The sequence below is a fragment of the Cavia porcellus genome, unplaced genomic scaffold (genome assembly GCF_034190915.1).
Source record: "Cavia porcellus strain 051 isolate PalLab524CR breed Dunkin Hartley unplaced genomic scaffold, mCavPor4.1 scaffold_3, whole genome shotgun sequence".
Lineage (NCBI taxonomy): Eukaryota > Metazoa > Chordata > Mammalia > Rodentia > Caviidae > Cavia > Cavia porcellus.
Genome location: NW_026947486.1, coordinates 105,878,510 through 105,904,013, shown reverse-complemented (window position 1 = coordinate 105,904,013; position 25,504 = coordinate 105,878,510). Strand labels below are relative to the sequence as shown.

General features: G+C 39.7%; 1 protein-coding gene across 8 annotated transcripts in view; it reads left to right on the top strand.

Moving 5' to 3' along the window:
- The first annotated feature begins 1,927 nt into the window (after positions 1-1,927).
- Atp11c (ATPase phospholipid transporting 11C) overlaps positions 1,928-25,504 on the top strand; it is a 179,743-nt gene continuing 156,166 nt past the window's right edge. For 7 of the 8 annotated variants that reach the window (XM_063246480.1, XM_063246477.1, XM_063246474.1 and 4 more), the window contains exon 1: positions 2,715-2,893. In XM_063246480.1, the coding sequence (XP_063102550.1) occupies positions 2,867-2,893 (27 nt within the window). In that variant the 5' untranslated portion in view covers positions 2,715-2,866. Of the gene's footprint in view, positions 1,947-2,714; positions 2,894-25,504 lie in introns of those variants that run through there. The other variant, XM_063246475.1, reaches the window with a different exon arrangement.

Here is a 25,504-nt window from a genome sequence, read left to right as displayed (position 1 = left end):
ATTATAAAAACAAATGAAATTATGAGCAATCATTCTGTAATATTTTGAGGGATCTTAAAATCATTGCTTTTAAGTTGCAGCGACATGATAGAGGACCAGTGTGAGAGACTACTGCAAAATATTCTAGGTTTCTAATTTTTTATAAGTTGATTTGTTGAATCTATAAGCACAAGTTTTTCCATTTGTTTCACAAAATAGAATGTGGATATTACTAGGAAGCACTTGCATCCCCAAATGTTCACATTAGTTTTCTATTACTTTATTGATAAGGACATATCCTATCAATAAAGATTCTAGATATTTGTGTAGAACAAATGACACAAACTTGCTTACCTCGCTCTCACTTCTGGTATATTAGAACCGTGCTTGCCCATAGTTCAGCAAATTCTTAGTGAATGAAATCAAAGTAGTTGCCATTTTCCAGTTAAGTAAAGCCAGAAAATAAACTATTTGAAAACAAGTCTTTGAAATAGTAGGGTGCAAAAATTTAGATCCAGCTTCTCAATAAAGTGAAATATCCTAATATCTATTTAATGTACATTTAATGTACATCGTTTACCTTTTTCTTTTTTTTTTTGGCACCAGGAATTGCACTCATGACCTCCCTCCCATTTATCAGGCAAGAGCTTGAGCTGCTGAGCTAAACCTCCACCCTAAAGTGCATGTTTAAAACCATTATACATAGCTGAAAGCATCAGCAAACAGAAGGGCCACTGCAGGGGAAGAATTGGAAAAAAGTTTAGGCAGTTAGGGCAGTTTAGGAATAAACCTTAGCTCTCCGCCATTTGCATTTCATTGGAGATACGCTCTTTGCTGTCAGCAGAAAGTTCAAATTTTACAGCAAGTTTCCGAAATTCTTTTTGGGTTTTAGCTTTCATTAGCCACTCCTTCCCCCATCCAGGGTGTCAAGATGGAGAGTTTTTTTTTTTTTTCCTTAGGTTGGCCTGCCCTTTCTCATTGACCTCTTCATCCCACATTTTGCCCCTAGGCTTCCCCAGAGCCTTCCTAGGTTCCAAAGCTCAGTCTAGTCTCTGGAGTTTTCAGGAAAGTTTCCTAAATCCTTCTATCAGAGGCTTTGTCCCTCCCTTTTCTTTCCTCCAGGACTTTTAACTTCTACCCTAGCAGCCAGTACTTTCTAACTTGTCATTTTTGCTTGTCTGTACCCCGTAAGTAGATTGGGATCACGTTTTTTAAGAAATCGCTGAGTTCAGCCCGTAGTGCAGGGCCTCATACAAAGAAAATACCTGGTAAAAGTAAGAAGTGCCTATGCCCTGAGAAGGGCCCTGCGACTTTTGAGAAGGACTGTGGGGTAGGTGGGCCTGTCCCCAGCTCTACATGGGCAGTACAATATGACGCCGCGAAAGTCCCACACAGCCTTTCCTGAACTCCACTTTTTTATAGCAAAATCGGCAAGTTCTCCACCAGTTTCAGGCCCCGCCTCAGAGGGCGGTGCCAGCGGGGTGAGTGATGCTCAGTTTCCTGGCAATCTTAGACTAGGTTTTCATTTTCAAGTTTTAAATTTGTGCGAGTCCAACCCTAACTTAGCAGCTGAGAATGTCCAGATTTACCTAGTGCACTCTTCTCGGGGAGTCTTCCAGCTTTGGGGCTTCGCTTAATTTATCCCCCTTAAATTTCCCACAGCTAGGAATTTACCGAGTGCCCCAAACCTTCACACCGAGCTGGTTGCTGTTGGAGCATCGCGGTTCCGCCAGTCTGGGCCGCTTCCTCCTTTAACGTTCTGGGCAAACCCCGGCCGGGCAGGTGGGGGAGCTCCCAGCCCGCAGTAGCAGGCGGAGCGCGCGGACAGCTGGACTACAACTCCCAGGCTGCTCCGCGAGTGCTGGGGGCGGGAGCGAGCGGGAGGTGGGGTGGCAGGGAAATCCCGCCCCGCTGCGCAGCAGCAACGACACAAAGCCTGACTTTACAACCTTACTGAGAAAGTGGAAGTAAGGGGGCTCGCTTAGGTGGGGAGGCAGGACGTGGAGGGAGCGGGAAAGCCGCATAGGTGGGAGTAGAGACGCGAGACCCCCGCCTTCCTAGACGTCTAGAGGGTGGCCTTGAGAACTCATCCCCCGCCCTGGCCGCTCTGGGGTCTCCACGGTGCCCCGCCAGTCCTCACTCCTCCCTAAGCGCGGGCTCCGCCCGGCCGGGCACGGGGTGCTCCGGGCCGCCTCCTGGGCTAGGGCTGGCCGGCCGGCTGTGCCACGACTTCCTAGTCAGGGTGCAGGACGAAAGCGCGGGGCCGAGGAAGGGCTGCCAGAGCAGCGGCGCGGGGACGAGTTGGGGCAGGGCTGAGGGAGACTGGCTGCAGGCAGACAGGGCAGCAGTGTCAGGCTGAGTGGAGGTGAGGCGCGGGGAGCCTCCAGAAGGGTCCCCTGTGCTGGGAGCAGGGCGTCCGCCCAAACCGGCGGGAGGCAGGCTGGGGCACCGCACCCGGCGGAGTGCAGACAGCGGGGTGCCCAGGCTGGCGCGGGCGGAGAGACTGGGGCACCCCCTCCCCGCAGGAGGAGCCTAGTGCTCCTCCGCCGTCCCTCCCCCGCGCGCGCGGCTAGCTTCGCGGGCTGCGGCCGGGAGCCCGTGCGCCGGCTAGATAAGGGGGAGAGACGGGGCCGCCACCCCCGGGCCGGGCTGGCTGCGGGCGGGGCGGGGCGGGGCGGGGCGGGGCGGGGGCCTGGGCGCCAGGGCGCGTGCGGCTGGGGGGCGGGGAGCGCGGAGAGGCGAGGAGGGCGGGCGGGGGGCTGGTGGCTGGCAGCGTGCCTAGCTGTTCGCTTTGCGCCGCTGGCCCCCGCCGCAGTGTGTTTTGTGGACGGCGCCTTCCCGGACAGCCCCGCAGAGCCCAGCTCCGCGGCCGGCAGCTTTCGACGCGATGTTCCGCCGGAGCTTGAATCGCTTTGTAAGTACACTCGTGCAGCTCCACGCGTCCGGGGTGGCTTGCTCGCCGGCCCCTGCGCGGCTCCCCCGCGACAGCGCTTTCGCCACCCCTCTTCCATTTTTCCCCGAGACAAGACGCGGTGCCCGGCGGCTGCGTCGGGGCGGCAGGTAAGGCGCCTTGAGCGTCTCACCCCCGCCCCGGGACCCTTGCCTCGGGCTGCTGCGAACTCAGCCTCAGCCGGGGCTGCCCGTGAGCCAGGTGTCTAGGGACTCATGGGGGGACCGCCTTGGGGGCCCCTCAGTTTGCCAATTAGGCGAAGATGGCGTTTTATTATCAGGGAGGAAGCTTTCTTTTGTTTCCTCTGCCATGAGCACATGGAGGTAAACCTGCGTTAGACCTGTCACTGTGATGGCCCGGGAGAAGAGCCGGGGACTGAGAGAGCCCCAGGCTAGAGTAGGACTCCGCGTCGCCCAAAGCTGGGCCCGGCGGCTGCTGACCCAGGGCCGGGCAAACTTTGGAGAGCCAGCTTAGAAGCTGGTCTTGGAAGCTGGCTCTGGTCATGGCGAAGGCGAGGGTCTGGGCGGGCTGTGGGTTGCGGAGCTCCGAGGAAGCGGCATCAGCGCTGCCAAGCAAGGGACTGAAGCTTTGCGGAGGGACAGATGGCCCCAGACCTGGCACCCTAAGGAGAAGGCGGGGTGCGGCTGGACTCTCCGGCCCCGTCTCCTTCCTTTATGCAAGGGAATTGCATTTCCGTGAGAGGGTTAACCTAGAAGCGGTTTCTGACTGTGACTTTATAGAGTAACCTGTGTATTTCTACTGGATACGTTAAGAATGAAGTGAAGTAGGAGCCATTTACTTTTGTGCTATTTGTAGGAACTTCCTTAATTTCCAGAGGAGGTGGCGGGAATAGGTTTTATTTCTGCCAACGATGCAGAAAGAAAGGGTTCATCTCCAAATTTTGATTTGTCAGTGGTTAAAAAGGTTGAGTGCTGACTGCTTCCCCCATCGACCTTATAGTATTCGTTTGAGAACTTGTCCATTTGGTTCTTTTCGTTAAGTTATTCTTAATCAAAGCTTTGCTAACGTACTTTTCATAGATCAGATGAATTTGCTCTCATTTTTTTCTGCAGTTGAAACTTTCTCGAATGTACCCTGGCTGAAAGTAATAGTTGTATGTTCCTTCTTAGGATATTAATTACCATCACGGTAATGCTATGTTAGTGTTTTTCTGAAAATGTTTACCTCGGAAACATGCAGTGTGAAAACAGTGGCAGATTATTACCTGTGGCACAGAGCGATAAAGGTTACACCTAGCAAAGACCTTCACATCCATAGGAAATGGCTTGCATTGGATTCCTTGCTAATGCAAGTGACTAAAATTGGTTCTTACATTTGTCTTCAGGCTGTAAAAGAGCAATATACTTCATAATTCTATTTCACATAGGTTCATGTGATGGCAAAGTGTTTTAGGGTGACAGAGAAAAAGGTGACAAGAAGAGCTAATTGTAGTATTTACGAATAGGATAATCTTTTCACCTGGCACCCTTGTGTTGGAAAACAATTGGGCTCTGGATTGTCTTAAATTCATTTTGTTGAAATCCCATTTTTAAGAAGGATTTGAACACTTGAAACTGAATACCCCAATTATGGGTCAAAAAGCCCCCTTTGGTTCTCTTTTGCTGAGTGGTCTGCATTGTATTAGTGTAGTAATTAAGCAGTACTGGCCCAGGAAGCTGGGGCATGCAGTAGAATTTGCAGCAATTGTTGAGATGCCAGCCTGCAGGTTTGAGGCTAGACCTATGCATTCCCAACGAAGATCTCTTTTGCTCACAGTGAAAGGGGCTTTGACCTCATTGTTTTGGCCGAGAGGTCCAACTGCTTGCATTTGCCTGCTCAGACATGACTATGGTTAAGTCCTAGGAATTTGGACCAGTACAGTGTGCTGGAAGATTCTTAAGAAATCTAAGCCTAAGGCCTAGGACAGAGATTCAACTGCAAACCATTGGAGTGAATGGAAAACATACCAAATTTTCCTTGCTAAAAATGACTTTAAAAATTTTGAGGAAGGACAAATTTTAGATCCCTTAGATTAATAAACCACAAGCTATTCTCATCTTTTGCCTGGCTCAGAGTTTTTGAGGGGCCATTCCCAATTTAATACACTAGGAGGCTAAAGTTTAAAGATTTAGGTGGAGCACAGACTTGCACTACAGTCCAGGTAATGTACTGTCCTTCTGATTGTTTTAATAGTTTAAAGATATTCCTTTCAAAATCATTTGGGTTGTTTTGGCAGACCTATACTTATCTAAAATTGGCTTTCAGTATTAAATAACTCACTGTAGTGCTGATTGTCGTCGTTGGACATTGAAAACTAGAGGACTACACATGTTTGAAGAAAGCTTTCATTACATTTTAAACCCAACCTGGGAAATAAGTGTCTTAGGTATCTTATCATTTTTGCAGTTCACTTGTGTTTACTGAGTCGTTTAAAAATGCTATTTGTTTCTCCAGGTTCTATGTGTTCATGCTAGAATAATTATTAATTGTAGGTTTTGAAGACACAGCCTGGACATCTTTGCCATTAATAATTGTGATCTTTCCATTGTGATGAATTATAACTTCCCTTTTGACAGTTTTGAAATAGAAATTGGTGGATTTGGTGTACAGCATTTTAGGATTTAGGCATGTAGGGAGTGTCTTAAGTGATTGATTTGAAAGTTGGATGTCTTTGAGTGCAGTGAAAGCACTGTCTGTTTCTAATCAACACCTTCATAAATAACAAATAAACAATAGTTTTGAAAAATTGTATCAAGTTTCCTAGCAATTGTGGTAGAATTTTCATTTAGGTTTAAAAGAGTTTTTGATAGGTAACAAGAATAGCCCCTTCTTACCCTTCTTTTTGGCTTGTTAAATTATTTCATGCTAAAGATTCAACAACAATGTTTCTTGAGGCTGGGCGTAGTGGTGTGTGCTTGCAGTCTCAGTGTTCGTGGAAGGCACAACACGAGTTTGAGACCAGCCTGGACTACATAGTGAGACATCTTGTCTTAAAAAAAAGAAAAAATATATGTATAAATGTTTCTTGATAAAATAAACTGGGGGACTTGGCCAAATTGATACAGTCAGTTTAGGTTGTCAGACAATGTTATTTTAACAGGTGTGAATTTCTGGATCACTGATAATGAAAGCTTATTGTGATTGTGAAAAACTGGAGTACATTTTTTTTTTTATTTAAGAGGAAAAAGAGAAAAACACAAAACAAACCAAAGCGGCGTAAGGGTACACGCAATACAGAACTACAAAACAAAACAAAACAAAACAAAACAAAAAAACATAACAGTAAGAAATTGCCTGCTAGTAGATTACACACTATTTTCTTGAAAATAGTTCCTCAAATCACAGTATCAAAGAATACAAGGTGGACATTCAAACAGGGAGACTGCAAACAGCTGTGTTCAATGTTCCAAAAACATTGATAAAGTCAGCTATTTAACACCCCCAAACACACTTGCTGTTATATCCGTTAGAGCTCTTTTTCTTTTTTTTTTTTCCCTCTCTTTTTTACAACAAAATTTACACATCTTGGATTTTATTACTCCTTAGTGCTTATTACTTTCTTTGGGGGGGGGGGGAAGAATACAGTCAAATATGGCTAAGTCAGGTTATAAGGTGGTGAAGTACTAGGTTGTTGAAACAGTCATGCTGTGACCTCTATTGTTATATTGTTATGTCCTGTTTTATCTCAATCTCCCCCTTATTGTTTCAAAAAAAAATTATTTAGTCATTTCTTATGTTTGTCTTAATTAAAGAAAAAATTCAAAAAAATTAGGATATATAAATAGTAACTCTTTTCGATTTCCTATTAACTTGTTTTGAAGTCCTGTAGTACTCCCACGATCTTGTTTTGACTGATTAGACTCTGTTCCATTCTATATGATAGTATCAAGTTTGAAGACATAGGCAACTACTTTGAAGACAATAAGATTCACTAAGATACCCATTCTGGTTTGACTATTGTCTTCTTTGGAAGTCCTGTAATGTTTACAATGCCTAAGTTTTATTGGTCTTGTTCTCTACTGTTTTGTCCAACTTTATAATATCTAATAAAATAGACAATTCTTTTTAAGGAAACAAGGGACAACATTGATAACCATTGTCGATAAACTTGTACTCTGTTCTACACCATGTGCTATGTCTATCCTTGGTATTGACTGAAAAACTGGAGTACATTTTAAACTCTGATTCTAGTAGGTATCAAACTGGTTGAGTTACATAAATCGTGTAACATATTGTGACAAAGTCACACAGAAATGTCTTTCTAAAGAGACTGGAAAGAAATTAGACTGTACAAGGAAGAATGAAAACTCTCAAGACTAAAACTACAAAATAAGAATTAATAAAATAGGGTATTGTTTATTATTTATTATTTTGAGTCCAAGGCAGGGCTAGTTCTAATGAAACAATGTGGAAGCAATTAACAAACTAAGTGAGGTAATTGCCTTTTTAGAGTAATTGCCTGTTTAAAAATTTAAAAAAAATTTTTTTTTTTAAGAAACAGGCAGGTTTTTTGTTTCCTTGTAAAATTACCAGGGTAATTAAACCTTTTTTTCCTATTTCAGTTCCCTAATAACTTTGGCCCGACAGTACTGAGTGTGGAAAATACTGATTGTATTTTATATTTAGAAATAAATCTGCATATATGCATTGCAGTACTTTCGCATTTACACAAGAAGTCTTACAAAATGGTCTGTGCCTTGGCTCCTAGCAGGTAGTTCATACACCTGTAGGGCTATTAGTTGAACTACTTAAAGCAACCTTTCTATCATATTGCATTATAATTGCCTTTTAACTTACATGACTCCCTCAACCAGTCTTTTACAACCTAGTGAGAATTAAGCCCTGTTTTCCCACCTCACACATTGTATGTAATAAGTTAACTGCTCTCCTATGCAGCTGGAGGAGGAACCCCAATTTTGAAAGGCTACCCTAGCATGAAAGGAGCTGTGGCACACAGTTCACAGTATGTCCTTAGCCCTAGCACAGTGTCTGCTGCATAGTGTTTAATAAATATTTGTTCAAACAATAGCTTTTCTATGTGTCATATAAAAAACCTTTACTTATACATAGTTGTTGGTTTATAGTAAATGATTTCCTTAGTCAGAGTGAAGAATTAGAAGTTCTAGTTAATTGGGGTATATCATATACTAATTAATAGTTTTCTATGTGTTGGAATATATCTAATGCTTATGCTGTACTGACCGTATGTGATTCAGGCATTTTATAGTTCTATAGAACATTATTTCATTTAACAAATATTCACTGGGCACATTCTGTGTATTGGGTGCTGTTATAGGTCCTGGGGATACATGGTGAGCAGAACAGACAAGGCTTCTATCTTGAAGAATTTTAATTATCATTACATTTATGATCATAGCTTTAGAGGGCATGGTAACTGTACTACATCTAATGTGTTGGTGATAGCCCACAAAAATTTAAATTTTTTATGAGTAAGTTACATTTGTCTTTCTACCAAAAATAGATTGTATAATTTCAGTTATTTTCAGGTCTTCTGGTTGTCAGATATAAAGGAGCTTATTAACTGGGTATGATGCACACTCCTATAATTCCAACACTTGGGAGGCTGAGGCAGGAGGATTGTTGAAAGTTCGAGACCAGTCTGAGCTACAAAGTGAGATCAAGGCCAGTCTGAACTGCATAGAGATTGTGTCTCAAAAAAATGGAGTTTGTTGCATTCGACACCTTTGATAAGACATATACATACCAAATTATGGTTTGGCAGATAGATGCTAGGCTGACCTTGTGCAAGGCAGAAACCTATTACAAAATGAACCTGTACAGCTTGAAGTAAATCTTCACACAGGTGAAAATAGATTTTGTCTAGTCTTCCCTTTGGTTAGTTATTATTGAGCAGCATGAAGCAGTATCTTCTAAATACCTTCAGTAAAGGTTTTCTTTTTGTTACTGTTGATTATGAGTATTAATAGTAAGCCAGTCCTTTAGTGGATACTGTTGAGTTCCTATGCATCAGATAGTTTCCCATGTTTCTAAGAACATTTTAGCAGAATTATGATTTGGGCATTTGCAGCTGGCTTTTTCCATATTGATGGAGCTGTTCAAATGAGCATTTTCCTTACCCAAATTGTTAGTGGACTGCCCCGTGAAAAGACCCAGTGGCCCCTGGAAAGACCACAACTAATCTTATTGCGTGTATGCAAAAAACTCACCTGTTACATGAATTTCGATACTGGTTTGTTGAGTGATGGAAATAATCAAGGTTGATTGCTTATCCAGCGTGGTTGACTAGTTCTTGCAAAGAGGGTAAATGTATATATACGATACAAAACACAATTTTTTTCTTGAGGGTGATAGAATTTCCTGTATATCTATAGTACTTAATACAGATTAACCCTTTACATCTGGAATCCTTGAGGTTCGAGGAATTTTCTAGTTGGATGGAGTAAGCTTCTGACTTCCACAAGCAAATTGGATGCTGCTCTCAAGTTTTTGTTTACTTACTGTTTACCTTGTTGGCCTGGTAAGTATAGATCAGTGAGGATCATATGTTAACACTGCAGCTTAATGATGAATGAGTGTTCAGTGCTGCAGCTATGGATGCGGGATGCCCTATGCCAGTACACTGGCAAGCAGCCCCTCAATTACTGCAGTGTATGGATGCATTGCTAGTTCAGCCGACTTCTTGATTATAGAAGATGTGGTTTATAGATGATGTCAGACCAGGTATATCTAGATTTAGGAGGTTAATCTGTATTTATGAAGTGCAGACTGTCATTGATTTCTTGCCTTATATTTAATAGAATATTGGAGGATTGGTGAGGCCTAGCCTGCTCAAGAAGATAACCATGTTTTGTTTTTTATGCTCTTCTATTATGTTGTCTTAAAGTATTAAGTGGCCGATACTTTCCTAGTCATATCCTCTTTATCGTGGTATTTTTGGAAAAATCAGAAGAGGGTTGTTGATAATGTTCTTTCAACTAGCACAGCATCAAGTAACCAGTACTAAATTAGTAAATACTTGCTGAGTTGTTTTGAACTGAGTTGATAGCACAGGATGGGTTAGTAATAGCAGGTGAAAAATGATGAGTTGAGGAAGCAGCTACCAAGAAGCTTCTGCATTTCAGACTGCGCTGCAGAAATGTGTAGCACTGAAAATACTATAATGTCCTTTTCAGTGGATAAAATACATTAATTTTAAAGATAATATTTAATCCCTTCCTCTTTCTTCATACATTACAATTAGTATACTGTCTTTGGTACTTGAAATTACAAGCACATTCCTATTCTTTTTGTTAGGTATAGTTGATAACACGTATTTTCTGTTGTCATCAGTACATTAAGTCTATTTTGAAAACCAAAGCTGCATTGTTAACTTTCTAAGAGCTTTATACCATTTGATCTACAGTAGTAAGCATACATAATTTGGATTCAGGAAAACCCTTCGGATTGTCCCGTACTTTCTTCTTTTTATACCCAATCATAGTCAACTGGGTGGATACTTGTAGCCAAAAGCTACAGGGAAGCAGAGGAACTGTGATGTGAAAAATTGGGAAGGAGTTATGAAATAACCTTGTTAAGAGGCCTAGTGAAAGTCCTATTTCTGCCATTTGCTACTTAGCTTGAGAAATTGGGCACCGTAGACTATAGATCATATACATCAAAGTATTTTTTCAAAATGTGGTCCTTGAATGACTTGTATACGGATCACCTTGAATGCTTATGATAAATAGAGGTTTCTTGGCTACTCAATCTAAGTTTTAGTTAGATTGAGTTAATAGGCTCCAGAAAACTACGTTTTTCACAAGCATTACAGGTGGTCTTAGGCTCACTACAATTTAGGAACATCCATATATCATATAGTAAACACTAAAATACTTATTTTTGGGGCACACTCTTTGTTCACCTTTACTTCAGTTTCTTCATCTGTAGAATGGGCATAATAATACTTCACAGTGTTGGAAAAATGTTTGCTGTAGTACTCAACACTACCCAAAGTACCTCCAAGTTCAGTGATTCACTGACAGAACTCACAGGGCTTTGCTTGTAGGTATTCTTATTTTTATTTCCATGGAAGGTTAAACAGCAGAGTCTGCAAGGAAAAGAGGTGCGTGGGACAAAGTGTAGAGGAAAATGTGCTCAAGCTTACAGCAGTCCACTTCCACGGAAGTCACATAGGATGTGCTTAATTCCTTCTGCGAGTTGCAACAACTTGTATAAAATTTCTCTAGCAGGGAAACTCACTTTTGATTCAGTGCCTAGTTTTTATTGGGAGCTGGTCACTTAGGCATCCCATACCCAATATTTATCAAAATCCCATTTTCCCAGAAGGAAAGCAGATATTCAGCATAAATACTGTTTGTACTAACAATTTAGGACAGCATACTGCTGTTGTCATATAGGGTGATAGGAATACTCCTGAAATTCAAGGCCCCAGATACAATGCAAGCACAATCTTACAAGCAGGCCTTATAGCAATCTCATGTGTGCCATGGTAACTCAACACAAAATTTCTCTGAAATACTGATTTTGGAGGGAAATGACTTATTCAAGGTAATTAAGCTAATCAGCAGAATTGAGTCTGATACTTCTGACAATGGCAGTTTTTTTCATTACTGCCCACAGCTATGCTTCTTGATTATGGGTCATTTCTTTTCATGTTATTGACAGTATTCACTATTTGTCACTTGCAGCAGAAGAGCAGCCTGCGGTGGTAAATTGATGCACTCAGTGGGGGAGCCAGGAAGTATTGATGTTTCTGCCAGTTTAGCGTCAACACTTGCTGGTTTCCTCTCTGGAGCATCACCAAGTTCGTGGATTTTCATTTTTTTCCTGACTTTTGAGCCTTCCTTATGGCCCTCACCCTTTCTTGTTCTATTCATTTGCATCATTACGTCATCGTATTCTATACATGGTTAGCTTTTAGCTCTTAGTAGTATAGAAAACCTTTTGTGTAACAGTTCCATGTAGTGGATTTACTGGATGTCTATACAGGAAAAGAACACAATGGAGAAAAATAAAATTCTTGGGCTAATAAAATGAATTAATTGTATGGCAATAGTTAGAAGTATTATCTTTTTCCCAGGGTTTTAAAAAAAATTGTATACTCATAGAAACCCCTAAGAAATACCTGGTTATTCTTGTTTCAGTCTTTTTAGTGTTATAAAAGAAAATAAATTCTTTTATGATTTGGATGGAATGAATGAGGCAAGCAACCGTATTAGAAGATGCAGTAATCCAGCAGATCAGCAGGGAGCAGAAACCAGGAGGGAATTGTTGCAAATAAGTAACAGCAGATTATGTAAGCTATACCTGTTGTGTAAGTAGTAGGGATGTCCTTTACGCTCCACAATTAATGTAATTGCTGGTAATATGGATTAAAAGAGATACATAGCATACCACACAATTGACTTGGCCTCTTTCCCTTCCCTTTTGCCTTCCCTCTCTGACTGAGTCTTGCTGTGTGGCTGGGGCTGTCATTGAACTGGCCACAAATGAGCCTCTGCCTCAGCCTTTTAAGTAGCTGCGCCTACAGGCATGCACCACCATGTCCATCCTAGGCTTCTGGTTTTGAAAACATCAACCACAAGCTTTCTTTGAATACTGTTCATGCCCTACTATGTGCTAGAGAGGAGTATAAGGTCCAGCCCTATTCTTGCAATCTGGCACAAGAAGGAAGACATACATATTATTAGTCTCCACACAAGGCCAGTAGGTGGTCAGTGCAGTAGACGTTCAGAAGGAGATGTTAGCTCTCACTGTGGCTGCAGTGGTTGAGGAGATGTTTATGGAGGAGCTGGCATGCAAACTGGCCTTCTGGGACTGAAGTTCATGGGATTTTAGTGAGAATAACCTATTTACAAGAGAAAGCAATTACCTGGAACAATGGTGCCAGGTTTATTGTTTATGGCACTTATAGCAGGGGAACTAGTCAATTTAAAAGGACACAAAGGGGGAACTATGTCACACCTCCAAATTAGTTCGGACTTTTCTAATAAAGTACCAAAGGCTGGGTGGCTTATAAACCACAGAAATTTATTTCTTGTAGCTCTCAAAGCTGAAAGTCTATGGGCCCTCTTCTGGGTTGGAATGGCCAACTTAGATTTCAACATGGCAGAAAGAGGTGAGAGTACTTTGTGTCTCTTACAAGGAAAGTCAGTCCATTCATGAGGGCTGTGCTCTACCTAATCACTTTCTAGAGGTCCCCCTCCTAAAATCATGTTCGGAACACAAACGTAGTCTGTACAGCGGCAGAAAGAGTACATCCTTGCTCTTCAGTATCTTATGTTTGCTACAGTAAAATTTAGAGTTTAAAAAGGGATACCAGAAATTGACTTCAGATGGCTTTAGGCCTCCACAATGACTCTACATCTCTTCCCTTAGAAGTTCTTAGGGGCTGGGGATTTAGCTTAGTGGCATAAGTGCCTGCCTTGCAAGCAGGCAGTCAGGAGTTCGATCCCTGGTACCGATAAAAAGGAAAAAGACAAAAAAAAAAAAAAAAGTTCTTTTTTTGGAAACTCATGAACCAGTGTCCTCTATCTTCTGATTTGAAAAAATAAGGTGAAGACTGGGATGAAATAAGCATCTCAGGTCATAAATCATGACATGATTCATGCTGCATTTTTGGTTACTTTGGTTACCTTACTTTGAACGATGGGTGTACACTTTGAGAAACTTACCACATAGGCACAGGTAGGTAGTGTACTTTCTTATGTTCTGGTAGACATTTATTTAAAAAGCTGAGATCAAACAGAACTTTTGTTCAGAGCACATTCTTTACTATAGCATTGTTTCACTGTCCCTAGATAATATGGCTCTTCATAGGTATTCAGACCTGATAACATTTGGACTTACCAGTTTCATCTCATTCCCTCTTAACTAATGCATTACCACACCCAGTCAATACCATTTTATCATAACAATTACCACAGTAGTGCAAGTCATCAGTATCTCTGTTTTATAGTGTTCCTCCTCCAGTCATCCATCCGTATCTAGTAGTGCATACTACAAACCTAACAGCCTTAATACTTCTTTTGTCATTTATTTTCATCTAATCTCAGAAAATTTAGTAGTTTCTATGTCCAGAAGTGCTCTTAAATCTGTCTGTCTGTCTTCATACCACCCATTCCACCGTCAGAGTGTAAGATGTTACTTCCCTGGAACATTGACCTGATTATCTCATCCACTCCTGTGCCCTCCATTCTACACTTGGACCACAGGGGTCTTTTACATGTTCCTATGCATTTTGAAAGCTTTCAGTGACTTTCTACGGCTCGCTGGATAATGACCTTGCTGGTATTATTGCTTTCACTTTTTTTTCAAATTTGCTATTAAAATTAAGACTAAAATCACCGTTTTAAGGTATTCACTCACGTGATTTGTAGTATGCTTTGCCGTCACTGCAACTATCTAATTCTGATATATTGCCATCACCATCTTCAAAAGAAACTTTCTACTTACCAGATATTGGTCCCAAGCGCCTCTTCCCCATTGCTTCTGTGAACCATAAGTCTATTTTGTTATCTCTGTAGATTGGCCTGTTCTGGACATTTTGTGTAAGTGAAATCATACTCTGTGTGTTCCTTTGTGACTCCTGTCATTTAGCATGTTTTCAAGGTTCATCCATGTAGCATCTCTCAGTACTTTATTATTTTTAGGGTTGAATAATACTCTATTGTATGGATATGCTGCATTTTGCTTATCTGTTCATCAGCTGGTAGACATTCCAGATGTTTATACTTTTATCTACTATGAATAATGCTGTTTTGGACACGTTTGTAATACATTTTTATATGGACATATGTCTGCATTTCTCATGAGTAAGTGTATAAGAATGGAATTTTGGGCTATTGTGTAATGACATTTAATCTTTCTAGGAACTGTCAGTCTGCTTTTCACAGCTCTTCCTCCCTTAAATAATACTTTGAATTGTGGTTAAAAAACATACAAAATATATTTTGCCATCTAACTTTTTTAACTGTGAAGTGGAATAGTACCAAGTATATCCATTGTGTGCAACAAATCTCTAGAATTTTTTCATCTTTGAATTTGGAACTGTCTACCCATTTGCTCTTCCTTATAACCCCTGGTAGCTGCTGTTTTATTTACTGTTTTTATGAACTTGACTATTTTTAAGTACACCCATAAGTGAAATTATGCAGTATTTGTCCTGTAACTGGTTTATGTCACTTAGCATAATGTTCTCCAGGTTCATCCATGTCACGGTGTGGCAGGTTTGTTTTTAAGGAAATATTCCATTGTATGCACATGCCAAAGATTGTTTATCCATTTATCCTTGGATGGACATTTGCATTGCTTCCACCTCTTGGCTATCTTTAAGAGGGTGTGCAGATACTTCTTCAAGATCTTGGTTTTTATTCTTTTGGATACAGTAGAGTGATCAAAATATTCAATGAGTGTTTACACTAAAAATTATTGCAGTAAAAGACATTGGTCCCCTCAGAATACTTCCCCTCATTTCAGACTCTTAACTCATCCATCTTCTGGCTTTCTGATACAGTTCTGGAAGTCCTCTTTCATGAGTGCCTTTATGCAAATGCTGTACAATGGAAAGGCAGGCTCGTAAAAACATTACCATGAGGGCTGAGGATTTAGCTCAGTGGCATAAGCACCTGCCTGGCAAGTGCTAGGTCATGAGTTCGATCCCTGGTACCAAAACAAAACAAAATATTATGGTGTGTCTTTTATTTACCTTATTCAAAAGATTTGGCATTGTGAGACTTCTGGCTCTTCTCTGAAGCCAAAATGACCCTGAAAGATAAATGTTTTGAATTGGTTTTATACATTGAGGCAGCACAACTAAAGACAATCATGAAAGAGAACTTCTAGAACTGCTTCACAAATTGGCAAGAATGATGAGAGAAGTATGTTCGAGGCAAGGGATGGGTATTTTGTGGGGGATTAATGGCAATGTGTCTTTTACTAGTAAATTTCTTAAAATTTAAACATTCACAATGGTTTTTGATTGTACTGCATAGATCCAAAAGTAGGACTGCTGGATCATATGGTACTTTTGTGTTTAATTTTTAAGGAACCTCCATTCTGTTTTGTACATCAGTGACACCATTTTACATTCCCACCAAGGGTTCCAGTTCCTCCACATCCTTACCAGCACTTGTCATGATTATTCTTTTTTATGGGGACTATTTTAATGGATCTGAGGTGGTAGCTTACTGTGGTTTTGATTTACATTTTCCTGGTGATTAGTGGTACTGAACCTTATTTCTTTTTCTTTTTAATTTTATTTAAGGAGAAAAAGAAAAAAAAAGCAGAGAAAGGGTACAAGTTATACAGATTTACAAAAAAAAATAAACAGTAGGAAATCACTAGTTAATGGATTACATATTGTCATCTTACAAATAATTGTTCAAGTTACAAAATTAAAGCTTATAAAGTGGACATTCCAAAAGTGAGACTGCAAACAGTTCTGTTCAATGATCCAACAAAACTCATTAATATCATTATCTATCTTATACACTTAAATATACATGCCGTTAATATCGTTTAGAGCACTTTCTTTTCCTCTCTTTTGTAATATCGTTTAGAGCACTTTCTTTTCCTCTCTTTTGTACAATGACAATTACACATTTTGGGTTTTGTTGCTCCCACAGCTCTTATTAATTTTTTGGAAGAGAGTAGAACCAAATGTGACATAACAGAACAGTCAGTCAAATCAAAAGGGTGGACGTAATAGATAATGTAAAAGCATAATACTAGGTGATCAACAATGGTTACCATGATGCCTCCCGCTATCTCTAATAGAATTGCCTATATCATTAGTTATAATAAAATTGAACAAAACAGTAAAGAACAAAACCAACAAAACCAAAACATTGAAGACATTATAGGTCTTTAAAAGTAGATAATAGTCAAACAGAATGGGCATCATAATGAATCCCACTATCTTCACAGCTGTTGCCTAAACTTTCGAACCTGGTACTATCAAGCAAAACAGAATAGAGGAACATCAGTCAAAACAGGATGGTGAGAGCAATACAGGGCTTTAAATCAAGATAATGGAAAGTCAAAGTGGGTTACTATAATATATCCTGCTATTTTTTAATTTATTTTTCCCTTAATTAAAAGGATAAAAAAAGTAAATAATGAAATGGAGATTGAGATAAAAGAGGACATAACAGCAAATCAGCGCAGATCAAAACATAACCATTTAAGCAAAATAGTGTTTCACCACAAGATTATCCCGGCATAAAAGTAGTTACCATATTGTCTCTTTCCTTGAAATCTTTGAGTATAACTTCATATACTGTAGCATCAAATATATCAAAACAATGTAACACCATTTAAGAGAATGACAGTATTACAGGGTATTTAGACTCAACTAACAGAAAATGAACAATGGTTTCTGTATAATCTCCTTGTCTATAAAAGGTTTTGCTTATACTATCATATATAATAAAATCCATTAAGATACCACCTGTTTAGACCAATGGAGACAGAAGAACAAAAGCTTGATGAGACTTCAAAACAAGATGATACTAAATCAGTATTACCTCTTAAGACGTCATTTTCTCCAAAATAGCTTTTCCTATCATCCAGTCTTCTCTGCCTCATTTCTTTTGAGCTCTTTTTCTGTCATTAATTGTCAGTTTGTCTTCTTCATTTTGTTTTCTGCTTCATTCATTGTGGCCTCTCTGCCGCTACTTCTGGATTCTTCGTATTTTTCTTTTTTAGAATATCTTGCAGTATTCTGTGTAGAGTTGAATTGGTGGTTGCATATTCCCCTAGTTCCTCTTTATCCTGGAAGCACCTTGTTTTTCCATCACTTTACAGGGATAGTTGTGCAGGATATATCAATCTTAGCTGGAGATTATTATCTTTCAAAGCTTGAATTATTTCCCCCCACGCTCTTCGTGATTTGATGGTTTGTGCTGAGAAGTCTGCTGTAATTCTGATGGGTGTTCCCTTGTAAGTGATCTGTTTCTTGTCTCTGATGGCTTTTAGTATTCTGTTCTTGTATTGGATTTCTGGAATTTTAATTATTATATGCCTGGGTGTTGCTCTGTTTGGGTTGTAGGTGGCTGGGGTCCTGTATGCTTCATACAACTGAGTATCTTTACCTTTTGCTAAATTAGGAAAATTCTCCTGGATTATTTCTGTGAGTAGCTTTTGTAGTTCATTTGTTTGTGTCCCTACTTCTTCTTTTATGTTCTTAATTCTTAAGTTATAGACCCTCTTATCATCTTCTAGTCTTTGTATTATTGCTGTTTGTTTCTTTGTTATTTTTAAGAAGTTTTTCATTTCATGCTCCCATATTACAAAACTGCCCTCCAGTTCAGATAATCTGTCCTTAGTTTCTTTCAAGCTGTTATGCCAGTTTTTGATAGAGATTTTAGTTTCCTGGTAATCTCTTTGAACCTGCTTCACGTATTCTATGCTTTCTCTATTTTCTCCATTAAACAATTCTCCCCTCTTTTTCTGTTCTTCCATTCCATCATCTGTTTTTTTTTTTGGGTGGTGCTTAGCATTTCTCTAACTATTCTGCTTATGTTTAGCTTCAGGTCATTAATAACTTCATTCCTGAACTTGTCTATGAGGCTCTCGAGATAGCGCTTTATATCTATTGGTGCTGTGTCTGCTGTTGCCTCTTTCTCAGGATTGGGGGCCGAGGACCCTTTCTTGTTGCTGCCTCTTCCCATATTCTTTGTTCCTTATATATGCAAGCATATATAGGAGGCCCAGCTTCCTTCCCTGTCAGCGACAGTCTGATTGAATTGCACCGGCTAGATGTTCCCACCCACCGCAGCACACCAGGAAGTTGCAGACCAGGCAGCCTATGCGGCGCCTGCCCCTCCAGGTCACCTTCAGGTGCTGGGACCTGGGCTGTGCTAGCTTACTGGGTCTCAGCCAGCAGTGTCATGTGGGCTAGGCACTGCTCACCAATCCCGCTTGAGAGGGGGATTGGTGGCTGAAGTCACTGCAGCGCCCTGTTCCCGCAAGTCTGCCTGGTCCCAGAATGTCCTCTGTTGGAGTCTCCTAGACCGTGGAAGAGTCCCAGTTTTCCCTCACTCACCGGAGGTGGATGCACGGCTCCCTGCCCATCCCGCTCTCAACTCTGTTCACCGATTCCCATTCTCAGAGCTTCCGCGCGTCTCTCTCCCTGCCAAGCTGATGCAGAAGCAGCAGCAGTGGCGGGAAACCCAAATCACGGCTTCCAATGGCGCGGGCTCCACCTTCCACGCTGAGGCTTTATCTGTTCCTATTATAGCACCAGGATTGCATTCCCAGTTGGTTTCTTTCAGCCCAGTTCGTTCTTGGGTCACTGGGGGCATATCTCCTCTTGCTTATGATTCCTTACGCAGCACCATTCCTGAATTCTAAGTGGGGTCTTTCAGAGAGCCTCCGTAGCTGCTGCTATCTGTCCACCATGTTCTCCCAGAAGTCCTGAACCTTATTTCTAATACTTGCTGGCTATTTGTGTATCATCTTTTGAGAAATGCCTACTCAGATCTTTTGCCTTTAAAAAAAAAAGTTTTCTTCTTACTCAGTTATAGGATTGTTTATATATTCTGGATAATAACTCTTTATCAGATATATGATTAGCAAATATTATCATATGTTCTATAGGATGCCCTTTTACTCTGTTGATTGTTTTCTTTTAATAGCACAAGTAGGGAAGTTTGATGTAGTCTTATTTATCTGTTTTTGCCACTATTTCCTGCTTTTCTGTCATGTCCAAGATATCATTGTCAAATCCAACTATCTTGAAGATTTCTTCCATGTTTTGTTTTTCTTTTGGTGGTGGGGATTGAACCCAGGGGCTTGAGCATACTAAACATGTACTCTACTTGCAACTATACCACCAGCCATTTCTCTATCTATTCTTCTAGGAGTTTCATAGTTTTAGTTCTTAATCTGTTTTGAATTAATTTTTGTATATGATTTAAGGATCCAACTTCATTCTTTTGAATCTGAATATCTAGTTTCCCTAGCACCATGAGTTTGAAAAGATTGTTTTTCATTGAGTGGTCTTGGTACTCCTGAAGATTAAGTGACCATAAATGTGAAAGTTTATTTCTGGGTTTTCTGTTTTACTCCATTGTTCCATAGGTCTCTTTATTTCAGTAGTACACAATTTTGATTACTTTGTTTATATATTATTTTGTAATATGTTTTAAAAATCAGGAAATATGAGACCTCAGTTGTTCTTTTTCAGATAGTTTTGGTTATTTGGAGTCCTTTGAAGTTCCATATGGGTTTTATGATGGATTTTTCTATTTTTGCACAGTGTCTTCCTCACATTTGTTTTCCATTTTTCCCAGGACCTTTGTGTATACCATTCCTCTTGCCTGTGCTCTTCTTCAGTGCAGTCATCTTACTCATTTTTTACAAGTCATGTTAATCACTTTCCCAAGAAAGCTGTCCTCAATCTTTCCCTCAGACAACTGGTTCCTAGCTTTTCATATCATTATGAATCTTTTGTTAATATTTTTATAATTGACTTTACATTTATTTGGTATCTAGCTTTCCTTTGCATGGTAAGCTCCTTGAAGGTAAAAAAGGGTGACTATTTTTGCGTATTCCTAATGCCTCAGTGCCTGGTATGTATAATTTTCAATAAATGTTTGTTGAATGAATTAAGTGGGATTCCTCTTTATATTTCTAATCTAAGCTACTGTTTATAACCATTTAGTGATAGAACTTGATGATACATCACACACTCTTTAGTCTATAGATATTTCTGTTGCTTTTTGTTAAAAAAATCTTTACTCATACTTTGTGTTTGGTAATCCATACATCTTATTTCACTATGACTTTAGGTATTTAAAATTCTCTGACCTAGTTAATGAATATTTTATATTTGCAAGTATCACCTCATTGTACACACATTTACAATATTTTTTTGAGCGGTTTGATATTCTACAAAGTACTCCCCTGTAGATACCAACTGGAGTGATTAGTAATTAAATTTTTTTCATTTTGCAAACTGTTCTAATTTTATTTTATTTTTTGTGGTGCTAGGGATTGAACCTGAGGTCTCATGCATGTTACACATGTGCTGTACCACTGAGCTATATTTCCAGCCCTGGATGTCCTTTTCATAAATTTCTTAGGTCTGTATTTTGCAGATATTTTAAAATTTTAATAACAGCTTTATTGAAATGTGAGTACTTTTAAAGGTTTTTTGAGCTTATTTTAGTGGGAGTTATTCAGAAAAATGATAGCATTATCTCATTTAAGCCTTTATTATACACAGATGGAAATAATCTTAGTTTACATGAATTAAATTTGAAAGGAGTTTTACATTGCAGTGCCAGGGATTGAACCCAGGCACTTGCGTATAGGACACAAGTGGCTACCCTCCCAATCCCAAGTAATCTTTTCTTTTTTTCTTTCCGCATTTTACTTTTGCTGTAAGCATTTGTCTTTTATTAGGATGTTTGTGTGCAGAAATGATTATTTCAGCCACATCCCTGTTCCATGGTCCTATTGGTTTATTGCAAGTTTATGGAATTGTTTTAGTTGTAAATTGTCTTTTTTTGCTTCCTTACCATTATTAAAGCAGCAAAAACTAGCAAGATAAGCTCTAGGTGTTTTAGGTACTTTATAAATATCTGTTTATTATATACATTTCTCTGTTGCATTAGTCAGGATTGCCCCAGAGAACTAAAACCAATAAGGTGTATACATACACAGTATAGGAAGATATAAGGAATTGAATAATAGAATTTTTCAGTTTGACAAAACGCAAGATCTTCAGTCAGCAAGCTGGAAACCCATGAGAGCTAATAGTATATAAATTTCAGTTGGAAGGCTGAGAAGGTCCAGGAAAAGCCACCGTTTCAGTTCAATTCTAAAGAGAGGAAAATCCAGTTTCCTGATTTGAAGGCTATTAGGCAGGTGTTCATCCTTACTCTGGAGATGGTCTTTCAAGCCTTCAACTGATTATATGAGGCCCACTCATGTTAAGAAGGCAATCTGTTTTGCTCAGTATACTGATGAGATATTAGTCTTACCAGAAATACCCTCATAGAGCCATCTCTGATAATGCTTGGCCAAATATCTGTATACTTCATAGGCCAGTATGTTTGACACATGAAGTTAACTGTCACATTTATGTGCTAGGGTCATGTAAAGATGAATGAACACATTTAAAATGTCAGTAGAGCCGGGTGTCGTGGCTCACGCCTGTAATCCTAACACTTGGGAGGCTGAGGCAGGAGGATTGCTGCAAGTTTGAGACTAGCCTGGGCTACAAAGTGAGCTCAAGGCCAGCCTGAACTGCATAGCGAGACCCTGTCTCAAAAAGACAAAAAGAAAAAAAAAGTCAGTAGATCAGGAATAGAAGATCTTTTCATAAATGACTATTGTTTGCTAACCTCCCCATCCTTAAAATGAAAGGCTTGAGTTGCAAGAAGGTTCAGTGAGTCTAAAACCTGGGAGAAGACCTTAGAGACAATTTAGTAGTACAGCTTGTTCTTTACATCTGAGCAAAAAGGACAATAGGAAGGTACATGACTTGCCCAAAATTAGTGTGTGGGAGTTTGGAAATACAGAGTTATAGGCTCAGTTTTTTTTTTTTTTAACCTGTGCTCTCAATTTGCTCATCTGCAAATTTCAAGAACTCCTGGATGATCTATATTTGAATTCTTTTTGTGATACAGTGTTCCACTATGTCCAGGCTGTCCTCAAGCTCACTATGTAGCCCAGGCTTATTTATGTCTACCCCAAAATACTAAAACACAAAACAACCATGTTGACTCACCCCTTGTGTGAGTCAGCATTCTGCCACTGTAACAGGTACCTGAGGTGATCAACTTATAAAGAGAAAAAATTTATTTTAGCTCAGGTTTAGAGGTTATAGTTCATGATTTTGGACCTGTGTTTTTGGGTCTGTGGTAAGGCCACATGTCATGGCAGGATCATATTGCATAGAAGAACCACTCACCTCAAGGCCAGAAAGAAAAGAGGAGGAGGAAAAGCCCCACAGTCCTTGTCATTGTCATACCTTCACTGACTTGAAGACGTCCCTCTAGGCTACACCTCCTAAAGGTTTCTAGCACTTCCCAGTAGGACCAGGCTGAGGACCAAGCCTTTAACACGTGTTCCTTTTGGAAGAATATCTAGATCCTAACTATAACACTCCTTTATTGGGTTTTTATGATCACACAGGTACTGTGCTAGGCAAAGGGATCCGAGTGGTGAATAAAAACAAAAGTAGTTCATGTCTCTTTTGGATCTTATAAATTAATTACAATTTAAAAATATAAATAAAACAATTGCTCATTTTTATAAATGTTATAAATGAAATGACTAGGCTATAGAAATAATGACAGAAATAGGATGTTTTTGATAGGGTAGCCAGAAAAATTATCTGATGAGATAACATTTAGGCAAATAACTGAAGGAATGAGGGGCTCAATAGTTCTGCAAGGGAATTGGGAATAGATATTGTAACAAGCTTGCACAGAAAACTTAAGTTGGACTAGAGCCACAGTGGGAGACACTCAGGCTAATGGGGAATGAAGGATACACTCAGTGGAGGAGAAGGAAGATGGCAGTGAATACAACAGAGCAACTTCTGGGACAGTGTAATGGGAACAATTTGGATTTTAAAAACTGAACTTCTTAATTTTTGAAGGTAATTTATTGATGTAGAGAGCAATGATAACAAAGTTGTCTGCTTAGTGAATTCACATTTTTATTCACATATTTGCTGTGTTCCAGGTATGATTCTACCTGCTAGGGATATACTGGTGAGCAAAAAGACAGAAATCTCTGTCCTTCTTTACCTTACATTCTAATGTGGGAAAAGGTGTTAGGTTAAAGGGTAAACTGGTATAACAAAGTTCTAAAATGTAGTGGCCAGAAAAATGTAGGTGTTTCTCTGGCATATAGTATAGCCCAGGGCCAGTAGGCAGCCTTCGTGTATTTCATAAAGCCATCCAGCATTGCACACTAAGTGGGTCAGTTCTGCCATTCTTGGCATTTGGTTTTCAAGTCTAGCCAACAAAAAGAAAGCATCTAGGGTGAGCTCTTTTGGGAAGATGGTCCGGAGATTTCACATGTAACTGTTGTACATATGATACTGGAAGAATCATAGTGAAATTTTTGCTCTCCCTAACCACAAAAGAGGCAGGGAAATGTAGGGTGGAAGGCCAGATGCTCTGCAAGAATGAAGAACATATTTGGGAGGACAAAAGTCATCAAGGAGTCAGACAATAAATAAGATAATTGAAATATCTTGTGATATTACTAGTGAGGAGTGATGAGAAGGAAATTAAATGGGTAATGTAATATAAAGGAAGATAGAAAATGTTTCAGGTTGGAGTTGCAGGTTTTTATAGGGTGACCTAAGAAAGCCATATTGAGAAGGTGTCACTTGGACTAACTCCAGAACGAAGTTTTACAATCAAGAAATACTTTTTGTTATGAAGCCTACCAGAAAATAGGGTTGGTTTTAACAAGAGTGAATCTAAGATGTCATCTGAAAGTGCTTAGTGGGAAGGCACTGTTACGGTTTGTGATCGGATGCTCCCCCATGCCTTATGCAGTTGTGGAGGCAGCTTAATCTAGCATTTGTGACTGGTTTGTTGTTTAGTGCTAGGCTTGGTGATGTGAGTGCTGCATCTGCCCAGGGGTGGAGCCAACATACCATGTAAGGGAGGGAAGAAGGAATGATTTTTTTCTTTTTCTTTTCTTTTCTTTTTTTTTTTTTTTTTAACCTCTTGCCCTTTTGCTCTTGCTGTTTGTGGCTGCCATTAATGGTTACCTCTCAGCCATACCACCCTGCCTTGGAGCCAACTGACTATGGACTGAAACCTCCAAAAATTGTAAGAAATAAACTTTTCCTTCCTTTATTTTGGGTGTCAGGTATTTTGACTTAGCAACAAGAGAAAAGTAACCAGACAGGCACCATTACACTACAGTTTCACTCACAGCAAACCATAAGAAGTTAACAGTGCATATTAAAATAATGAATTATAATGCTAGGACCTTGACTGAGGCATCTGTACAGGAGTTTCAGTGAAGAGTTTTTGTCTTGACTCTTAAGGATAATGGTAAATTTAGATCCTGATGATCCCTGTGTTCAGAGTTTTGCACATAATTTGTTTTTAGGGCTGTGTTGAATGTAGGTAGATGTTTTTCTAAGGATAGAATTTATGATCTGAATCTGCTCCAGAATGTTATAGTTAGTTTCAGTTATTGTCAGTGCAATTCTAAGAATGTGATGATACAGAATAGTAGAAATATTTTCATGTTTAGCTTTCATTATCTAAATCTTGCTTAGCAATCCTTCCAATTATAGAAGACAGTACTTTATAGCTGTTTATTATTCTACTTAATTATATTTGAGTACTGCTTCAAATACATTATAGTGACATGCACATAAACACTTTTCCTTTTTTTTTTTTTTAGGACAACTCACTTATTGAATGGGGCACAATAAAATAAATGTCTGCCTTTATTCCTCCAATTTCTCTAGGTTGGAGTAAATAAATTGTCTTTGGTTTTTGTTTTGGCTTCTTTTCTCTTGTTGCTGAGACAAAATACCCAATGCCCAAAATGAAGGAAGGAAAGGTTTATTTAGCTCACAGTTTGTGGAGGTTTCAGTCCGTA